This window comes from Diachasmimorpha longicaudata, chromosome 6, assembly GCF_034640455.1.
Source record: "Diachasmimorpha longicaudata isolate KC_UGA_2023 chromosome 6, iyDiaLong2, whole genome shotgun sequence".
Lineage (NCBI taxonomy): Eukaryota > Metazoa > Arthropoda > Insecta > Hymenoptera > Braconidae > Diachasmimorpha > Diachasmimorpha longicaudata.
Window position 1 is genome coordinate 7,339,120 of NC_087230.1, and position 18,252 is coordinate 7,357,371.

An 18,252-nucleotide genomic window follows, 5' to 3' on the forward strand; every position below is an offset into this window, starting at 1 on the left:
AGAGATTGAAAACTACTCTTCGGTAATTCAAAATTCATCGTTCACCCGTAATTCTGTCTTGGTGGATAATTTTCAGGGGTGGGGCAGAATCGATATTACGTATCCGATATGGAAGCCAGATGCTTCCTGAGAAGCCCATCAATGGAGTCGATTGATCGCTTGCGACAGAACCAGTGTCAATAATATCCTTCCATTTCACTGAAAACTATGTCTTTGCTGTTTTACATAATACAATATTTTTATTTTTTCACATCTACCGTCTTATATATCTTTACCTGAAAAATCCCTCTCTAAAATAGAAATCCCTTAAAATGTTATCTCACTAGCACTAGATTGTCGCTGAATGAATTTTTTCATTCAGCATAAATTAAAAATCCAGGGCAATTTCACGTTAAATAAAATATTCCTGTATTAATTAAAAATATGAAGCAAACACCCCATCCTCCCTTTTTCATACACACACTGACACATTTTACCCCTAAATCACTCAATTCATGTAACTCGCATGCACCCGTAATTTGAATATCAAAGATATTTTTCCAGTGCTGTCCAGTACTGGCCAATCGATGAGCCGCCGCAGTCTCCGACCCAGTGCATCCACGAAGGAATGTCAAAATCGTCCGTTGGAACGATCTAGAAGACAACATATAGGATTTGAGCCTGAGGTTTGGCATGGCAAAACCGCGAGCCGGATGTTTCCTATCCAATAGGTTGTATAGATTCGGCACAAGCAGCAGTTTGGTACTTATAGGGTGGGTTGAAGGGCGAGAGGGGAAGAGAGGGAGGGTAGCGGAAGGAACGAGAGGCTATTACGACTTGACTCCAGCCCCTCCTGGTTGTGGGTATCTTTGTCTTTGTACATGGTAACGGCCAATGTGCTTTCGTGTCACCATTTCAAGCATTTGTGCCTGTAAATGTAGCCTGTACATGTCCATACATATGTGTTTGCACGGATGAAGGGAGGTAGAAAAGCAATTGGATAGGCACTTAGGGGAGGCGTTTGAAACAGGTGACTGTGTATACACAGGTATAGGAGATTCGGCAGGTACGGCGATATCTCGGAGGGGGTTGAATCGTTATGAGCCATCTAGCTCGTATTTTTGGACAATCTGATTTCTCGTCAGTCCTATTTTAACAAAATTCTCGTGGCAGTTGTTCGATAAATGTGGATATTCCCATAAAAAGCGATTACACGCAGGAAAAAAAAATCCATCCATGAAAAATATAATATTAATGATACATCTTTGACAAAAATAAATACCCTGCCCTAAACGAAAATCATATTGAACCAGAAGATGATGATTTAATCAATGACCTCGGATAACGATTTGAATTTATAGTTAATTCTATAACTTCACTATTTGTTCATCTGGCGGATCGTGTCACTTTCGAAAATGTTCCACATATGATCAGGAATATAGCCATATGGACATGCCCATTAGTGCCAATGCTCCCTTTTCATGCCGCTGTTCACAAATATTTTCGATAACGAATGTGGCAATGAAGGTAGAAAGTGGATAGAACTGGTATCCCGTTGTGCATGGCTGCATCGATTCAACGGTGAGGTGTTAATATCGGTGAGCCCGACAAAATCAAAGTGAAAATAATAAGAAATAGGAGATTCAATGGGTGGGGACTCAAGTGATCTGAATCAAAGGTGACTCGTGCGTGTCGAGCTGAGCTGTAGAGTTGAATGTAGACGATAAGGAAAGCCTTCTTGCGGTATATATAGAAGAGTTGTGTCTGGTTTTGTTCGAGAGACAGCTCAGAGAGGCTTCGATAGAAAGCTGCTGTCGTGGGAGTGGATAAAATAAAAAAAAATCCCAGACGATAGATAAAATTATTATTTACCGTTTTTCCTGATCTGATGTTTTTCGAATAAACATCACACGAAATTCCACTTAATTTTATATTTTTCGCCCATTTTTCGAGGAGATTACGGGCACATGGTATCGTGTAATTCGTGTTATTTGTGATTTCTCGTTTAAATTTGAAAAACATACAAGTTGGAAGAGTCTCGGGTATGGGAAACAAGTGGAAAAGGTCGTGGAGACAAGATAAAGGACTGCCACTGGGGTAAAGACAAGTCAGGAGACGTCACTACTTTACCAACGGTGGGCTCTCGAATTCAGTACTCCTGAGACAGTGGTGGCTGGCATTCTGAGGTTTTGCCACAAACTCGTTTATATTCGAGGGCAGTTCAGGACGAAAAGCCATTCAACCTCCTGTGGATCCTCTTACAAAGCGACGGATCGTTTATTTCAGTTGGTGTGGGTGACACCAACGACGCCCGATATAACGCACGGTTTTTCCCTTCACAAGTATTTTCGTCATGAAGGTGGATTGCAAATGACTATGGGATATACCTTCAGCCTCTGAATATTGTTAAAGAATCAAATGCTCTTCATTAAATGGATCTAGCTAAATTCAGTTCAAAAAGAATAAATGAAAAAGTTGAGGGGAGGAAAAAAAATGAAACGTCCCCTCGTAATCCCTCAAAAGAGATTTCCTTAATGGCTTGAAGCACAGTTAGAATAATACATAAACTGTAATAGCGTTGTGACGTAGCTTGTGGAAAGGAGTTTTAGAGGTTCAGGGGGATTTTCGAAATTTTCGCATATGCCAAGCATAATCTAGGGAATTAGCGTACATAGACAATACATGGGCGTTCGATTACACTGTACATATTTGAATAAATAAATGGCCTCCGTCATGAGTAAGTAATTGGTAATTACATTGAGAATAACCGTTGTGGTGCCTTTGAAACTGAAATAATTATGCGCGCAATCACGAACCGATTGAATTAATGAAATTCTGATTAAAATGATTGACTAGGAATAAATGACTTGGATTGTCATTACCAGGAGGAATTTCCTCAATTTACGTGTTACCGGTAAAGGCGCAATGTGCATGAGTGAAAATTCGCAATTTTATTTGAAAAATCAGAAAAATTAGGAAAACTATCTGACAAATTTATGTTGATTATTATAGCCATTAGTTTCATTAAGATTAGATCTACGTTGCAGAATTTCTCTCTTCAATTTTAGATTTCACTGAACATTAATTCATAAACACTCGCCAACATCCCAGGGCATTTGAATTTATTCTAAATAGTGGTCTAAATTCATATGTAATTAAAGCCCCAATGCATAGAACAGCATAACCATAAAGTTGAAATGGACTTCTGAGGACACAGAAAATTGTGAGAATTAAGAGAGCAATAAAAGGTTTTTAGGACTTCGAAATAAATTGTGAAAACGAATCGTCTCTCTTACCTCGTCTTTAATGTGCGAAATTACTCTTCTACATAATAAAATTAGGGAATCTCAAATGTTGGTTCATATATGTCCTCATTGATTAATAAAGACTCAATCCCTGCTACAATTAATTAATCAATTGAATCAATGAATTTTGTCGTATTAAGTACTTTTTATTTTTCCCCTCAAAAAATTTATTTCATTTCAAGTAATTAATTTATTTGTAATGAACAAATTTTGAAAAAAATGAATCAGTTTCGGGTTAATGTACCGAAAAGTGAATATGACTTGAATAGTGTTTATTTCGTCAAAGTGTCTTCTTGGAAGTACACAGTGCGAGAAGTACATGAGTTGGAGGACTCAAAGGGGTAGTCTCTGATATCGGACGGTCTTGAGACCTGGCACATCGTCAATTTATTATACACCCGGCATCGGCTAATTGCGGCCACCACCCACGTTTTGCCCACTCGAATATACCTCTCCCACGGGTTGTCCCTGGCCTTTCTCTCCCACACTACGACATGCGTAAATTTTCACTGAAATTAGCAGTCTTATCCCAGTGTCAATATCGGTGCCAAGTTCATGCAATTAATTTTCTCATTATAGGTGATAGATAATATTCAATGGGTCAAATATTTTCATTAATTTATATATATATTTATATAATATTCCCTAAATGGAAATTCATGGCTCCAAATTAGCCACAAAACTACGGCCATCCAGTTTCATAAAGAAAAAAGAAATTTCATTTTTTATTTTGCGATTCATTCTCTCGACAAAAGAACTCTGAACTTAATCACAGGGCGTGGGTTAGATTTTGAGACAAAAGTGTGAGGATGAATAGCCACGGTCAGACTGATTTCAAAGGGCTGAGATCCGTGAGAGTGAAAAATGAGAGAAAAAGTGCAGAATAAAGAGCTCTAATCAAAAACTGACACACATTTTTTATAAACTCGAGATGAGAGACACGGGAACAAACAACACCGAGTGTATAATAAAAATTGTTGAATATTTTTCACCATCTCATTGTTACCATATTCACTAGTTTTCAATATTGTAAATCGTGGAATTCAGTGAACTGAACGTTAAAGTTCACAGCCAGCGGTGAAAAAAAAAATCAGGAGATGTAACAAAAAATGATGCAATACAGGAAAAAAAATACTGAACAAACCAAAAAGACAAATAGGAATGATCAGTATAAAAGAACTCGATATATAGAATTCCAGCGGAGAAGGTATGCTTTGAAGCTTATCTCCAACTGTACACACGACCAAGTGGAAAAGCCCTGGATTGCAATGGGAGAAATTCACCATTTTGTATCGCTGTGATAATAACCCTGAATGCATACAATATTTTTTTTTAGCCCCTGCATCCCTATTATGGCACTCGTTTCCCCAAGATTATGATTTTTAATTTTTTCCCTCCCTCGAAAAACTGCCTGACTCGTCTCGTTCATAAATCCTCTTCACCCCCACCCCCCCCTACGATCCCTATCGCTTATTCCTCTTTGCAGGATGTTTGAAAAAACTTGTAAGAATTTAATGATTCCGCAGGGATAGTTTTCACCGCGAATGGGGATACGCATTTGCTCTGGTTTCCCAGTGAATGCTCTCACCGCACGAAAAATGATAACGGCGAGTGCGCCGGCGCCTGCTCTCATATACACTCGAGGTTTATCCAAAACGTCGATTAAAACTCGACTATCCGTAAGTTCATTCCCTCCTCACTCAGCCGATGTATGTAGCAGACAGGCCGAATACACACACACACACGTTCATCAACATTTTGTAAAATTATATCGTTCATTCGGTTAAATAACCCCTCCAGGTCTTCACGTGTACCACGTACACGGAAATTAATTCTCCCTTCTCGTAAGGGATGAAAAAAAAATTGCAGAATTTTTGCGGGAACAATTCAGGGAAAAATGACGGTGTCGTCTGGTAATGGGGGTTCAATTGTGTAACAATTATCCAGCGTCTAGCAAAAATAACCGACGGAACAATAATTTTTCCTACCCCTTGCGCTGCATTTCCCCTGGAATGACCAACTGAACCCACTACTCTCACTATCAGGTTAATTTTTATGGTATTTTTGTCTCCCTGTACACTTGAGTCTCCCGTGTGTCGTTAAAATCAATGAATTCATGCTTCCTACTATCAATAACGGAGACAGATAACGGAAATACCATTTTATCGATTCTTACAAACAGAAATATCAAAGTGTGGCTGGAGAATTAAGGCACGCACACTATTATCTACTGACTCTTTAATGATTATGATACGTGTTTTGGGGAATAATAATACACACACGGAAATTGTCCCATAGAGATACATATGGGCCACGAAATGGTGAAAAAAAATGACTGATTTTATCTATACATTGTGGGGGAGAAGGGTATTTACAGTGGAAGGTAGATAAAAAGAGGGTAAAAAAAAATAAAAGAACAACTCACCAGTTCTCTATTACGCCGACGTTGGTAAAGTTGGGCGGAAAGCCCGCGGCCGCCATTGGTGGTCGCGGAGCAATTTTGTTCGCTGCTTCACTTCCGGTTTTCGCCAGGATTCCCACACTGAAACACGTGTAATCGACAATTTCATTATCGTTAACATTCAAATTTAAATGAAACGGGGGGATACTCCATTTACAAATTTATGTTAATGGTCTCTTCTCTTTTGGTTCACAGGGAAAAATTGAACGTGCCATTGATTTTCTGAAATTGATTTCCAATTATCAGAAAATTGAATGATTTATTCGCTATTGAATAATTCAGTGAGTGGGCTATTTGTATTTTGTTAATGTATTTCAACATTTTTCAATTTATTTCGTGTTAAAAATTTTTTTTATCGTCTCCGTAAAATACAACTTAAATATTAACCAGAGTCTATGTATTCTCGAGTGATATTAGGGCGAGTATATTTGCATGGAGAATTATCGGATTGGCTTCAATTTATACCGAAGTTTCGCAACATTGTGTAGTCAGCCGAGCTCCGTGGAACTCCTGGCGTTTATCTATAATGCTGGGGTTCTCCTGTTATGCAACAAAGTAGAGGCGAAATTTTGCTCTATGTGCACTCGTTCATGTGCAACTGCTGGTATATGGTTCAAGGGAACGATATACAGCCACAATGGAGATGAAGAGTGAGGAAACAAGATGAAGATGCATTCATCAAGATTTTCCCAGCGCGAGAAGGACAAAATTCAACAGCAGAGTTATTTTTATAAAATCACCAGCAAAGTTATTTTATGTTTTATCAATATTTTCAATTTTTTTTTCCCCCTTAAAAAAATTAGGTCACAGTTACGTTGCTCGAAAGTCATAATTGATATTGGAGAAGGCACTGAAATGCGCTTATATCAGATTATCACGATACCAAACAGTGAGAATAAACTGATAACAATGCTGTGTTTGGAGTGGGATGTTGAAGGAAGTATAGATAAACGAGATGAAAATCCATTGTTGTTGTACCGCCATTGTTCCTACACTTCTAAAAGTAAATTCCCATCTGACCTAATTTATTATGCATTCTTTTGAACACGTGTTTATAGTTCAATTAGCCGGTAAATTCAATTCAATTGATTTCGCACATCGTTATTTTTATCACAAAGAATTTCTCTCGAGCGTTAATTACAGACATAAAACCAAGCAGAATTCATCCCATACACACCACTTGAAATTCATGCATTCCATTTTTTTTTTCTCATTTCGGCTCATCGAAGAATAAACTAGTCAGAACGAGAGCTCATTTTCATATATACATATATAGATATATATACATATTTTTTTTTTCAATTCTCCAGCCACTGGGAGAAAACATTGCCATCCATTATATGGTGGACTCGCAACGAAAAGAGGGAGAGGGTGAAATGAAAGGGCACAGTGGCGGGGAACTGAGCCTCACAAGTCCGGGGCGTTAATTAGCAGCGACTGGAAGCACAGTGAAATCGATCGCTCTCTTCGAAAAGCCCGGTTTCTATGACGTTTCATTCCCCAATCCCTCCCCCCCCCCGCCCGTCTCCCCGCTGCCCCTCCTCTTCTCTTCACCGCCCCATCCACCGTTTCCCCATCATTCGTCTCGTTGCTGTTATCATGGAATCAGTGGGGATAGGAGGTGAATGCAACCTCTCGTTGTTACAAACCATCGACATGCCGGGAATGAGTATGGCGATAAGCTCGTCAAAAATTTCGAAATATTTGACGATCTCTCATGCCACGAGAGCCTCGGCATTTTGCGGAATATCGGGTATCATCCACCCTCATAACTTTATGAAGAATTCTGGATTTATTTTGAGAATATGGTGTATTTTAAGGACAAACTTAGTGAGTGAGGTAAATTCACCTGATTGATTGATTTTTTTAAGGGATTTTTTTTAGTTTCAATAATGAAATGCCCCGAAATTTTGGGGAAAATGTGATAGTTATTTTTGTGAGTGAGGTTGGATTGAATTTTGCGGGAGAATGATTTGGAATATGTGAATTTCTTGTCGGAGAGTTCATGGAAATTCGTAAAATTGCAGGGGGTGAAATGAAAATTGTAGAACTGGAATGAATTTTCCATGAGATATGAATATTCAAAAATAGCGTGACATGACGTTTTTATAATTATTCAATTCATTCGCGAGATGTCAATAGAATCTTTAGAATCGAAAAAGAAGATTTTTTTTTTCATCCCCTCTGGGATTCTGTCACCGGGAAAATTTCGGCGGAAATAAGACCATGAAAATGATCAACAATAAGACATGAGGACAACGAATTCACCCCACATTCCAGCCTCATCACCGGTATTTCATTCTGTACACATAATACTCTAAACAAGGGTTGATTCACACTCATAGTTTTTCGTGCGCAACGTGATGTGATTCACCGGGAGAATATGGCGAATATAATATTCAAATGTACGACTTGTATGCAATTTAAAATGGAAGATGTGAATCTGAATGAACTTGAGGGGGAAACCGGAGGAGTAAACTTTGTAAAGCATCAAGCGCCGTACCGTCTGGTGTCGTCGTTTCCGTATTGACGTCCATACGACGCCCACGCTACCAACCCATCCCCACTATATACACACACATAAACGTACACACTCGTCTCTCATGTGTCTGCGTAAATAGCGCATTCGGCAGTCCACAATTTTTCCGCATATACTTGACCACCAATGGACCATAATAGAAAACTATTTTTCTTCTTCTACACATTCTTGGAATATCCATTGCTGTCTTGAAAAATACGCTGAAAATTGTAAATTCTTGTGTCTCCACCGCTCCCCCATATTTCATACAATTTCCCTGAAATTTTATCATCAAAATAAGCTATTTATCATTGACATTTATTTACTTATTTATTTGTTGATCAAGTGCACTTGGAGAAAAATTATTATGACCCGATATTTATGTGTCCCACCCACCTGTCCCTCAACTTTCAAATTCCTTGATAATTACGTGCCTCTTCCCTAATTTACCAATCAAAAGAGTAATCAGTATAAATTACGGAACAGTTTCGCATTTTTTCACTGAATGTTCCCTACTTTTCCATAATTTTTACTAAATATTTGTTCTGACTGGCACATTACGGAACAAACGTAATTATTCAAGAATTTTTCTCTCCGTGCATTTACCAACTATCCACAGTTGTCTTCGAACCAGTTTCCCAGTGTACGAGATACACCGAAACTGGTGGTAGTTGGGCCAGCAAATCGATGGCCCCGCGACGCTTTGAAACGTTTCCAAGACGAGCCAAAAGTCCTCTTGGAAGGTTACCAAACTCATTGGGCCAAGGGAGAAAGAGGTAAAGTTGACAAGGGCGACTCGAAAGGGACCAAGTGTCAGCATCACAGGGTGAAGGGAAAAAAAGAATATGGTAAGGTACCACTGCCAGTTCCATTCGGTAATGACTGCGACGAGAAGGAATCTACTGCGGGAAATTTGCATCGGCAACGCCCCCCTCCACCCTTCCAGTCCCATTATGGAAATCGTCATATTTTTTTCAGAGTATCATCATGGAGTGAGAAACTCTAATTTACGTACCAAATCTCTTTCACAATTTCTTTTTCTATTTACTGAAGTTTTTTCAGCCTTCCAAGTACTTTGGATGGGGTTGTAGCGGGACGTGGTGGGGGTAAGGTGGAAGAAAAATGAGGGACGGATAAATATATATGGTGAGGATCGATGAATTTATTTGCGGTCCATTTGGCAACCAACTCGTAGCGGCGACGTAATTCATGCAATACATTGCATCAAGAGCGAAAAAGATAGGTGAGGGATCTAGGTGAGACTAGCGCAAAATATGTAAAAATAACGTTTAAATAAAATATTAAAGGAAATCTAGTCGTTCCCTTTTCGACTCCAATTATAAGGAAACTAATCATTAAAGATAAACATATGAAAAAAAAAAAATTATAACGAGTATCTCCATTAGATTTACAGAAAACACAAAGCATATCGTGAGTACACTGTCTCGCTATATTATTTATCGTATCATTCAAACTATTCATGATAAAGTTTCAGTTACAGAATTTCCCTTTAACCTTGTTAGTACCACTCTGACAAACCCCCGAGCAACTGCAAAATGTTATTAAAAGGTAGAGGGGAAGGGGGTAAAAAAGAGGAGATAGAGAAACGCAAGCGAAACTATTTGAACCACGGGAGGTTTTATGAACCTCATCCTCCTCATCGTGAAATTTTCGAATGAATTTTCAACTCTCTGCTGGTCCTTTGAAAATGGCAACACAGTCATATCCATTCAATAACACATGGGCCTAGTGTAATCCCCGGGACAAGGGTATATTTATGATTTTTGAAATGACCAATAAATATATATATTCACATATTGTTATCGAATCTTGTGGGAGATACGCGTGGGAGGAGCAAGTGTCAATGAGATTTTCATGGGCTAATTGACCTGAAACTAATTCCCTAAACGAACCCCTAAAATCCCCTGTGACGAATTACCCCAGAATTGAAACAATTATTTGGAGATCTCAGAAAACCGAAAATTCGATAATGTCGAAACATCTTTTAAAGCTAATCCACTTTGTCTGTTAGTGTGTGATTGAATTGAGTGATAGATACCACACGTACTCAATCCCCTGATGTTTGGTTAACTATCTCGACTTTAATGGTTCAATTTATTTTATGATGCAATAATGCAAACACATTCTGGAGTATGTTTCGTGATAAATGTATTAGACCATCAAGTTTCTCCCTGAGGATGATGACGAGGCGGACAGAGAATTAACCCTGACGTCTTGTCGTTGAGCGTTAACTTGGATAAGTGGCCGAGAAGAAGCTCCCCAACGGGGAGAATGAGCGTTAAACGTAAGAGGTTCATAGCGACAAAGATAAATTTTCGAAGAGGCGAGAAGACTGAGAGTGTCACTTAAGAAGCTCGTAATGTATTCATAAAAATTTTCATAAAACGAATGAGAAAATTCCACCATCGCGGTGAGAATCTCGGTAATGTGTCAAAGTTTTTGTTTCTTTTTTTTTTTTATCGCATTGATTTTATGGGGATGATTTTTCCCTGACAGCGCACAATAAATCGTTGATGTCAGCGTATTTTTGAATTTTCTTTTGTTCCATTTTGTACGAAGGTTATTGAAATATGGAAAAACGACTGTCTGGGTACTGATACACCTACGTCGGCGTTCAATGGCGGTGGTTCAATGACTTGTGCCATCCCACGTTAAAAAGAAAAAAAAAAAAAACAAACAACCAGAGAAAGTAGCGGACTATTCAGCAAGCTGGTCATGGAGACTGGCTTCCAATGCAGCATTGGTTTCGATAATCGACTCACGAACGTTTATTTCTTCTGGTCAATCCCTTTCCCTCAAGTTTTTCCGCAGTCTCTCTCTCTCTCAATTTCCTCCCTGTTTTGCTCCTCCAATCTGGATAAAATCAATGCTGGAGTCAAGTGAGCGTAGCCAACTACCTGCGTTTTCAATTTGCAAATGTCTGTTTGTGTCTACCCACTATCGTTGACAGGTTGAAAACGAATTCCACCGAATGTGGTTGAAATTTATATGTTTGGCGGTCACTTCAATCGACAATCACATGTACATTTTTTCATTCTGTCCTTCAAATTTTTGGGAAACTTTTTGAAAAATTTCAGAGATGTGCATGTGGTTTAATTGGCCATTCCCGAAAGGGGAGTAAGAAAAAATAATCTGATAAAACAGAAATTCAACGCCTCCCTAAACTTTTAATTCCCGATTATTCCCTTCCCAGTAGAATTCAATTCTGACCAAACGATAAATATGATATAGTTGAACATTATTAAATATACCTATGTATTAAAAGACGGATAGAGCCTCGAACGATTAAGTTGGAGAGGTTAATGGATTTTCCCATCAAGTGCCTTTTCCTATCGGGTTTGTTCGTGTAAATTGGGTTAACGGGCGGCAAATTTCTCTCCCGAAGGGCACCTCAGCCCGTCCGTTATGCAGAAAGAAAAAGAGGTGAAAAAAATTTAAAGAAATAGAAAGGATGGATGCCGGCGAGTGCAACGAAATTTAATCAGACCACCAATTTAATTAAAGAAAAGAAAATTTTCATTCAACATTGGTTAGCGTAAGACTCAAGTGTGGTGAAAAAAAAATGGGGATGAAGTGTGGTAAACCGAGCTCTATTGTACATGAAACGTTCTCGAGACGAAAAAGAGTGAGTCTCATCTCTTACATGGCCCTTGAGAACTCCCCATTCGTCGGTCTGACTCCTCTCCTATATAACTCCTCCTGTACAGACCACCCTCTTGTCCCGTTTCCTGGAGTGTTTCGATATTTACCGGCAGCGACGTATTTTTCACTATCATCAAACAATGCCATACACTCTGCCGACATTGTTCATTTGAAGGAGGATAAAAAAAAAAATCATAAATGTGTACTGCCAACCTTTCCGCTTTACTGTGTCCCTTCTTTTGGCAGATCTTTTTTTTCCCTTCCACCCACCAACGACCTCAGCCCTCGAATCCAATGCATTTGCATTTTCTTTTTAAATGCGGTGAATGTTTCAATTTTTTTTTTTCTCTTACTCTACACGTAAAATGTCGCGACATACACTCGTCAATTCTCAACACTTGCACTGCAGGGGGAGAGTTCAATGACGCTCGGAATACACCAGACGTTGGAATAATGCAAGTGCATGCAATTCACTCAGTAAAACCACTGTCGCGTTGGGTTTTGTCATGACGAATCAAGGAGGACATGCCCGGAGAACGTATCAATGGTTGTGCGGTAATTTCATATTATCTACTCATCGTCGTTGATGAGCGACTGGATCGATAAACTCATCAACTTTGTTGCGCAGACGGAGAGAAAGTTCGGTAAAAATTTCGGAAAAATGAGGGAAATTATCGATATTGTAACGGAGAAATGACTTAAATTATCACGTCTGAGTAAAGTGTCATCAAAGACAGTGGATCTGTCTATCTCGCTTTCTCTCAACTGCCACCAGAACCGATGGTGTTTTCTGTTTTCAATAGACACAAACAAAAACCACAAGAGAAAACTTTTGGGGTGAGACGGTGGCGTTTTAGCGGTATGCACTATCTTTACATCCTACGGTAATGCAGGACCGTTTGAAAAAAAAAAAAAGATTCTAAAAGTCTGCGGAGGAAAAAGTGTGTCGCTCAAGCCATTGTCATTTCATACACATCCACAAAGCAATCGGTGTAATGAGAAAGCTTACGCAGCCGAGAACAATTTCCGTTTGCCATCTCGTTCCCTCCAACATCACTTTTTATCCCCCACAAATTTACATATAAAAATCTATTCATATGAAATTCCAAGAAACATCCCGCCCTAATTAAATAAACATAAACATATTATATCGTTCGTTCGTTATTCAGGTACGAGCTGCGGTGGAAAAACTGTCGACGATGAAAACAGTCCTCCCACGCAGTGAAAATATTCCTTTCAAAGTCCAGTGGCAAAAAAAAAAATTTGACGAATGAATAAATAAATAAAAAAAGTGATGGCTGGTGTACCGTAAATTTTTACGATCCCGTCAGCACAGTACAGTGGATGGAAACTAAATAGATACAGGGAAAAATGAAAATGGCAGAAGTAACGTAGGAGTACGTCGGGTGTTAGGGAATTCAACAGACTGAGTCTAGGTGGCTCGTGCGACTGGTTCGCTGACACGAGTTTACTGGTGAACATAAATCGATGCACTCTGCTTCAGCCCTCCCTGAACATTGTAACTACCCTCTTGCCTCCCCTCCACCCCCCTCATCCCCCGCTACCCTTTTCGCTCCCCCGTGCACGAGTATTTCGTCTAGTTCACTTGTATATCTTTCTGCATGTCGTACGACCACAATAACCCATCCCCCGACGCCCTGAGTCACTACCAGGGCTTCCACCAAATGCGTTTGTTTGTCAAAATACAGACTCACATCGTTGCCTAACTTGTTACCCACGTGATACATCGTATTTGCCTGATGCTAACCGAATACTGCAATAGCAGTATGTAATTACGCGCTCCAGGGAGATATGACATGATTAAATGTAATTGGTGTGGTCATCCGTGCTATTGCGAATGAAATTTTATCGAGACATTTGAGGGTTCATGGATGGATCGTAGGGTATCAGTGACCCGTGGTGGATTTAAATGTTTATTTTTCTCCCAAATAAATTATTTCATCAGAAAAATCGTTGCATTACGTGCACAGTGAGAAAAATTATTTAACAATTACGTATCTGTTCCGTAATGAACCATTCTCAACTGTTTTCAATAAAAATTACGGAACAATTACGCATTTGTTCCTGAAAGTTGACTGACAGATTACGGAACAGGTACGTAATTTTCAAATAATTTTTTCTCTCCGTGTGAATAATTTTTTTTTTTCCTCACCCATCCCTAATTACGTTCACCTCTCCCCCCACTGGCATTACACCCAAGTATTTCGTCAGACATATATTTTTCGGTTATCCTCCGTCTAGTTCGTTGTCAAGTAGGACACTAGTCTTGTAAAACACTTTGCAGCAGACGTTGCGCCCCTGGCTCGTGTATTTCCTAGTACAGCTCTTATCGATCCTCAAAATCTGGACTATGCGGGATTCACGCCAAGTGAAGAGCATAGCCTGACGGGCACACAGGGTTGTTATATATACAGTTATAGTTAGAAGGTCGCGATGTGCGACGTGTCGCGATTAACGACCCGCAGCGAGGGAACTGTCGGGCCTCACTTGTGCGCTCTCGATTATCGGTTGGAAATATCCCACACCCCTTCTCCCACTTCCCTTTAACTCCCCCATGCCCACCACCCCCCCCTCCCCTCTCTACCACTGTGCTATCGGATTTCGATAAACGTCCGCGTCGAAAGGTGCAAATGGAAGAGACGAGGATCCCTAGCTACATTCACCCCTTTCTACTACTTTTCCCTTCCACCTCCCGCATGTCTTCCATCCACGGATTTATTTTACCTAGCGATCAAACCGCTTTCATTATAAATTCAATCTCGGTTATCGAATTTTTATGGGCTCGTGTAAAAATTCATGTTGAATTTAATATCACATTCCTTTTTCCCCCCGTCGGCTTGATTTTTTTTTTTTTATCCTGGGCCAGATTTTCCCATCGCTGTTTTCAATTTGGCCAATGTGAACACAAGTAAAGCCCTTTCACGAGGATTGAAATGTAAACGGGAAAAAAAAAAATATATATATATACCTTGATTTGTTCACTGGGTGACACTCCCATATCGGTGAATTCGCCTGTTTCTCACGGTGGGATTCACGCGAAGGGCAAAGACGGTAGAACCATAGAGAGGGCCATTCGTTTCACTACATCTCCGGGGACCAAAAATCCGGGGAGAAAATAGTCCACCTAATCCGGGGGATATTTTAGAGTATTTCATCGGCTCTATTCACCCCCGTATGTGTCTCCATATACGATAAATAATGTGATTGAGGTGGTATACAATGGTATTTAGCATGACAATTAAACTTTAAAAGTGGAGTAATGAAATTGGTGAAACAATTCCGGGTGAATAAAAATATATAAAAACCATTTGGCGATTTCGATAATTTCTTTGAGAACCGTTCATAACTGGCCCGGAAATATTTTCTCCTTTTGCTTTAATTAATTCACCAACTCTCGGTATGTTTGCCGTTCACAATTGGAAACTACTTTCGATTCCTCCCTCTCCTTCTCCCACCCCTCCCCTTATCCATTCAACCTCACCACTCCACTCTGTGTCTTCATACATTTGATTAGTTCGATGTCGTTGACGCACGCGCATTTTTATGCTTCGATAATAGCTCCTCAGGGGTATACCCATACGAAATAATTTATAACTTGAAAAAGTATTTGTTCAAATAATTTTTAAGATATTTTTTAATTAATTCATGGATGAGGACAGTTTATCAAAAATAAATGGCTCCCATAATTTTTTTTCTCCATTTTATTCAGTCTTGCTGAAGTAGACGAGGAGAGATACTGATAATGGGAGAGAGGGGGGGAGGGAGAAGCTCCCGGTGGAAAAATATAAACTGAAACGTTGGTATAAACGCACAGTGCTGGAGCACCCAAGGAATTTAAATTAAAATCCCCTCGTGCGACGGAGAAACATCGAACGGCGTAAAGCCAAAGTAGATTAACCCCCGTGTGATGTGAGGTCGAGTCGCTGGAGAAAAGGGAGCATTTTTATTGGAAGGATTCCGGCCACTTCCTTATTCACAGTGAGAGCAATCATCCCTTGTTGCTTTCCAGGGTAGTATTCATCTTTCAATCGTTCAATTACTCATCCTTTACGGTACCGTAATGACGACTTCTATTCTATTAAATTCTATTAAATTATTGTTAGGTATTTGAATTTATAAAAAAGTTATGAGAAATGTTGTTGTCAACGATTGACAACTACGTGTCAATGACCAGTGTCATCCGATAGTTTTCCAATAGGGCAGACGTCAGTCTCCCACAATTGTAAAAATTGTAAAATGAATTTTGAAAAATCAAAGAAAAAAAAAATCTCTAGAATTTATTCTCTCCTCCCCTTCACCTATCCCCGTCAATTTGTCTAGTATAAAAATTGACGGATAGAACCAGGTGTTATAGTAAATTTGATGATATGAAGACGGATAACGGAGGATGGAATAGTCCGGATGTCGTCTAAATCCGTAACGGCAGAGAGCCGCCAAGTGAGTGCACCTCATTGCCACTATCTATTACTTTCTATACACCTCTGTGGTAACAACACTGTATACACAGCCATGTGTATGTGTATGTATGTGTGTACCATAGCCCCGCCCAGAGATAACCGTCACTGTCCAATCCGCCAATTCATCTTTTCACGAGTGGTACAGGGGGCTATATCTACCAACTACCAGAATGCGATGTGACCCAATCACTATCTGTCTCTTCCAAATTCAGTTTCGTTTTAATTAAACGAGGGGAGAAGCGCCGTGAAAAGCAACAAAATGATAATAAAATTTATGGAAAGAGAACTTGATTCACCCAAAATCTCTATCTCGGTATTTGCCCACAGCATTGTTACGCGAGAATTCATGTACACCTCGACGCTCCTGGGAAATTACATGCCAACATCGCATCTCATCTTCCCCGAACCCTCCGAATTTTCCTTCAAAAGATAATAATTAAAATACTACCGCCCCCCCCCCCACAATAATCCAACGTCTCATAAAAGCAAAAAAAGCGCACAAACTCAAATCTAAAAAAAAAAGTCAATTCTATTTTCCATTCTCCCACCGATCAATTAAAATCGTCCGCAAACCGGTAAATTGTGGAGCAGGAAGTGACTGGATTATCACATGTTTTCATCTCGATTGACTAACGGTGCATCATCGCGTGAATCGCGATCGAGGATCAATCCTCCCCGAGGTGTATTATCATGCATCCGTACCTGGAGAATATTCCGAGTTGCCGAATGCCGTGCAACCGATCTCCCTGGATTTTCACGCGAAGGACCTCTCCTCCCTTATTCCACACTTCACAATCACTGGGGCCCAGACTCAACGCAATAATCAATGATAAATATTCGATTGTGAATGAATTCACGAAACACTCAGTCTGGCCCTATATCAATTCTACTCCATTAAAACGTTTATTCTTTACCGCAGCTTCTCTCATTCGCATAAAATATTTGATGTATACCCCGAAGAATTCCAATATCACGTGAGGCTCGTTTCACAGGTGGTCACGAAAAGTTAACCGTAGTATTTTCAAAACAGAATGGCCAACCAACAATCACATCAACCATGTCTTAATTTGTTATTTAAAAATATCAAGTTTTTCCATGAGTTTATAATTACAATAATCAACAATCACTTTTCCTGGTGCAATAACAAACTGAAATGACCGATTAAACACTTTACTTTCCCACGGAGTTAATTATCAACTGATTAATTGACACATTCGTGAAATACTTGACTGATTAATTAACAAGTTGAATTGTTTAATTGATAATTCCGTTGTTACGGTTATAAAACAAATGACTCCTGGTGGTAAATGATAAAACTGTGACCGAGAGGGGATGATATTCGTGTCCTGTTGGCGTCGCGCTTGGCCTGTAACTGAGAGAGTGGCGGGTTTTAACGTCGTGCCAAGTCCAACTACACCGACGACGCCCGGCGTCGGTACGTGGTAAAAAGAGATAGCTAGTGAATGCGCACACCAAGGGAGGAGGGCACGTGTACGGGGGTGGTACTGGAGGGAGATAGTTGATACATTATAATACGAGAGATGGAGTGAAATGAAGTATTTTCAGTGGAGTATGCGCAATGGTGAAAGGCGCAACCGTAGCCCAGCAATCGGTGGTGCGGATGGTATTTATATAGAGACACCAGACAACTTATTAATCCCATCCCCGCACACTTTTGCTTTATCCCGACCATCCACAACCTGCAGTTCTTACACGAAGAGAAAAGCCGGGGGAAAAAAAATTTCTACAGGACAACAGCAGAAACTAAAATTACCAAACTATCATATTTAATTGGTGAAAATCATAAATCATAAATTAAAGATCAGGAGAGAAATTTTGCAATTTTAC

The 18,252-nt window shown here is 39.6% G+C and overlaps 2 protein-coding genes across 4 annotated transcripts in view; one reads left to right on the top strand and one right to left on the bottom strand.

Moving 5' to 3' along the window:
- Window positions 1–18,252, bottom strand: part of LOC135163495 (RNA-binding protein Musashi homolog 2-like) — an 80,334-nt gene that overhangs the window by 29,224 nt on the left and 32,858 nt on the right. Inside the window, exons 1-2 of one of the 3 annotated variants that reach the window (XM_064122952.1) lie at window positions 17,107–17,777; window positions 5,710–5,826 (exon numbers count right to left, since the gene is read on the bottom strand). In XM_064122952.1, coding sequence (XP_063979022.1) covers window positions 5,710–5,765 — 56 coding nt within the window. In that variant the 5' untranslated portion in view covers window positions 5,766–5,826; window positions 17,107–17,777. Of the gene's footprint in view, window positions 1–5,709; window positions 5,827–17,106; window positions 17,778–18,252 lie in introns of those variants that run through there. The other 2 variants (XM_064122951.1, XM_064122955.1) reach the window with 2 other exon arrangements.
- Window positions 5,238–18,252, top strand: part of LOC135163496 (interleukin enhancer-binding factor 2 homolog) — a 51,864-nt gene continuing 38,849 nt past the window's right edge. Inside the window, exon 1 of the mRNA XM_064122958.1 lies at window positions 5,238–5,248. The gene's annotated coding sequence lies outside the window, so the exon portion shown is untranslated. The remainder of the gene's footprint in view (window positions 5,249–18,252) is intronic.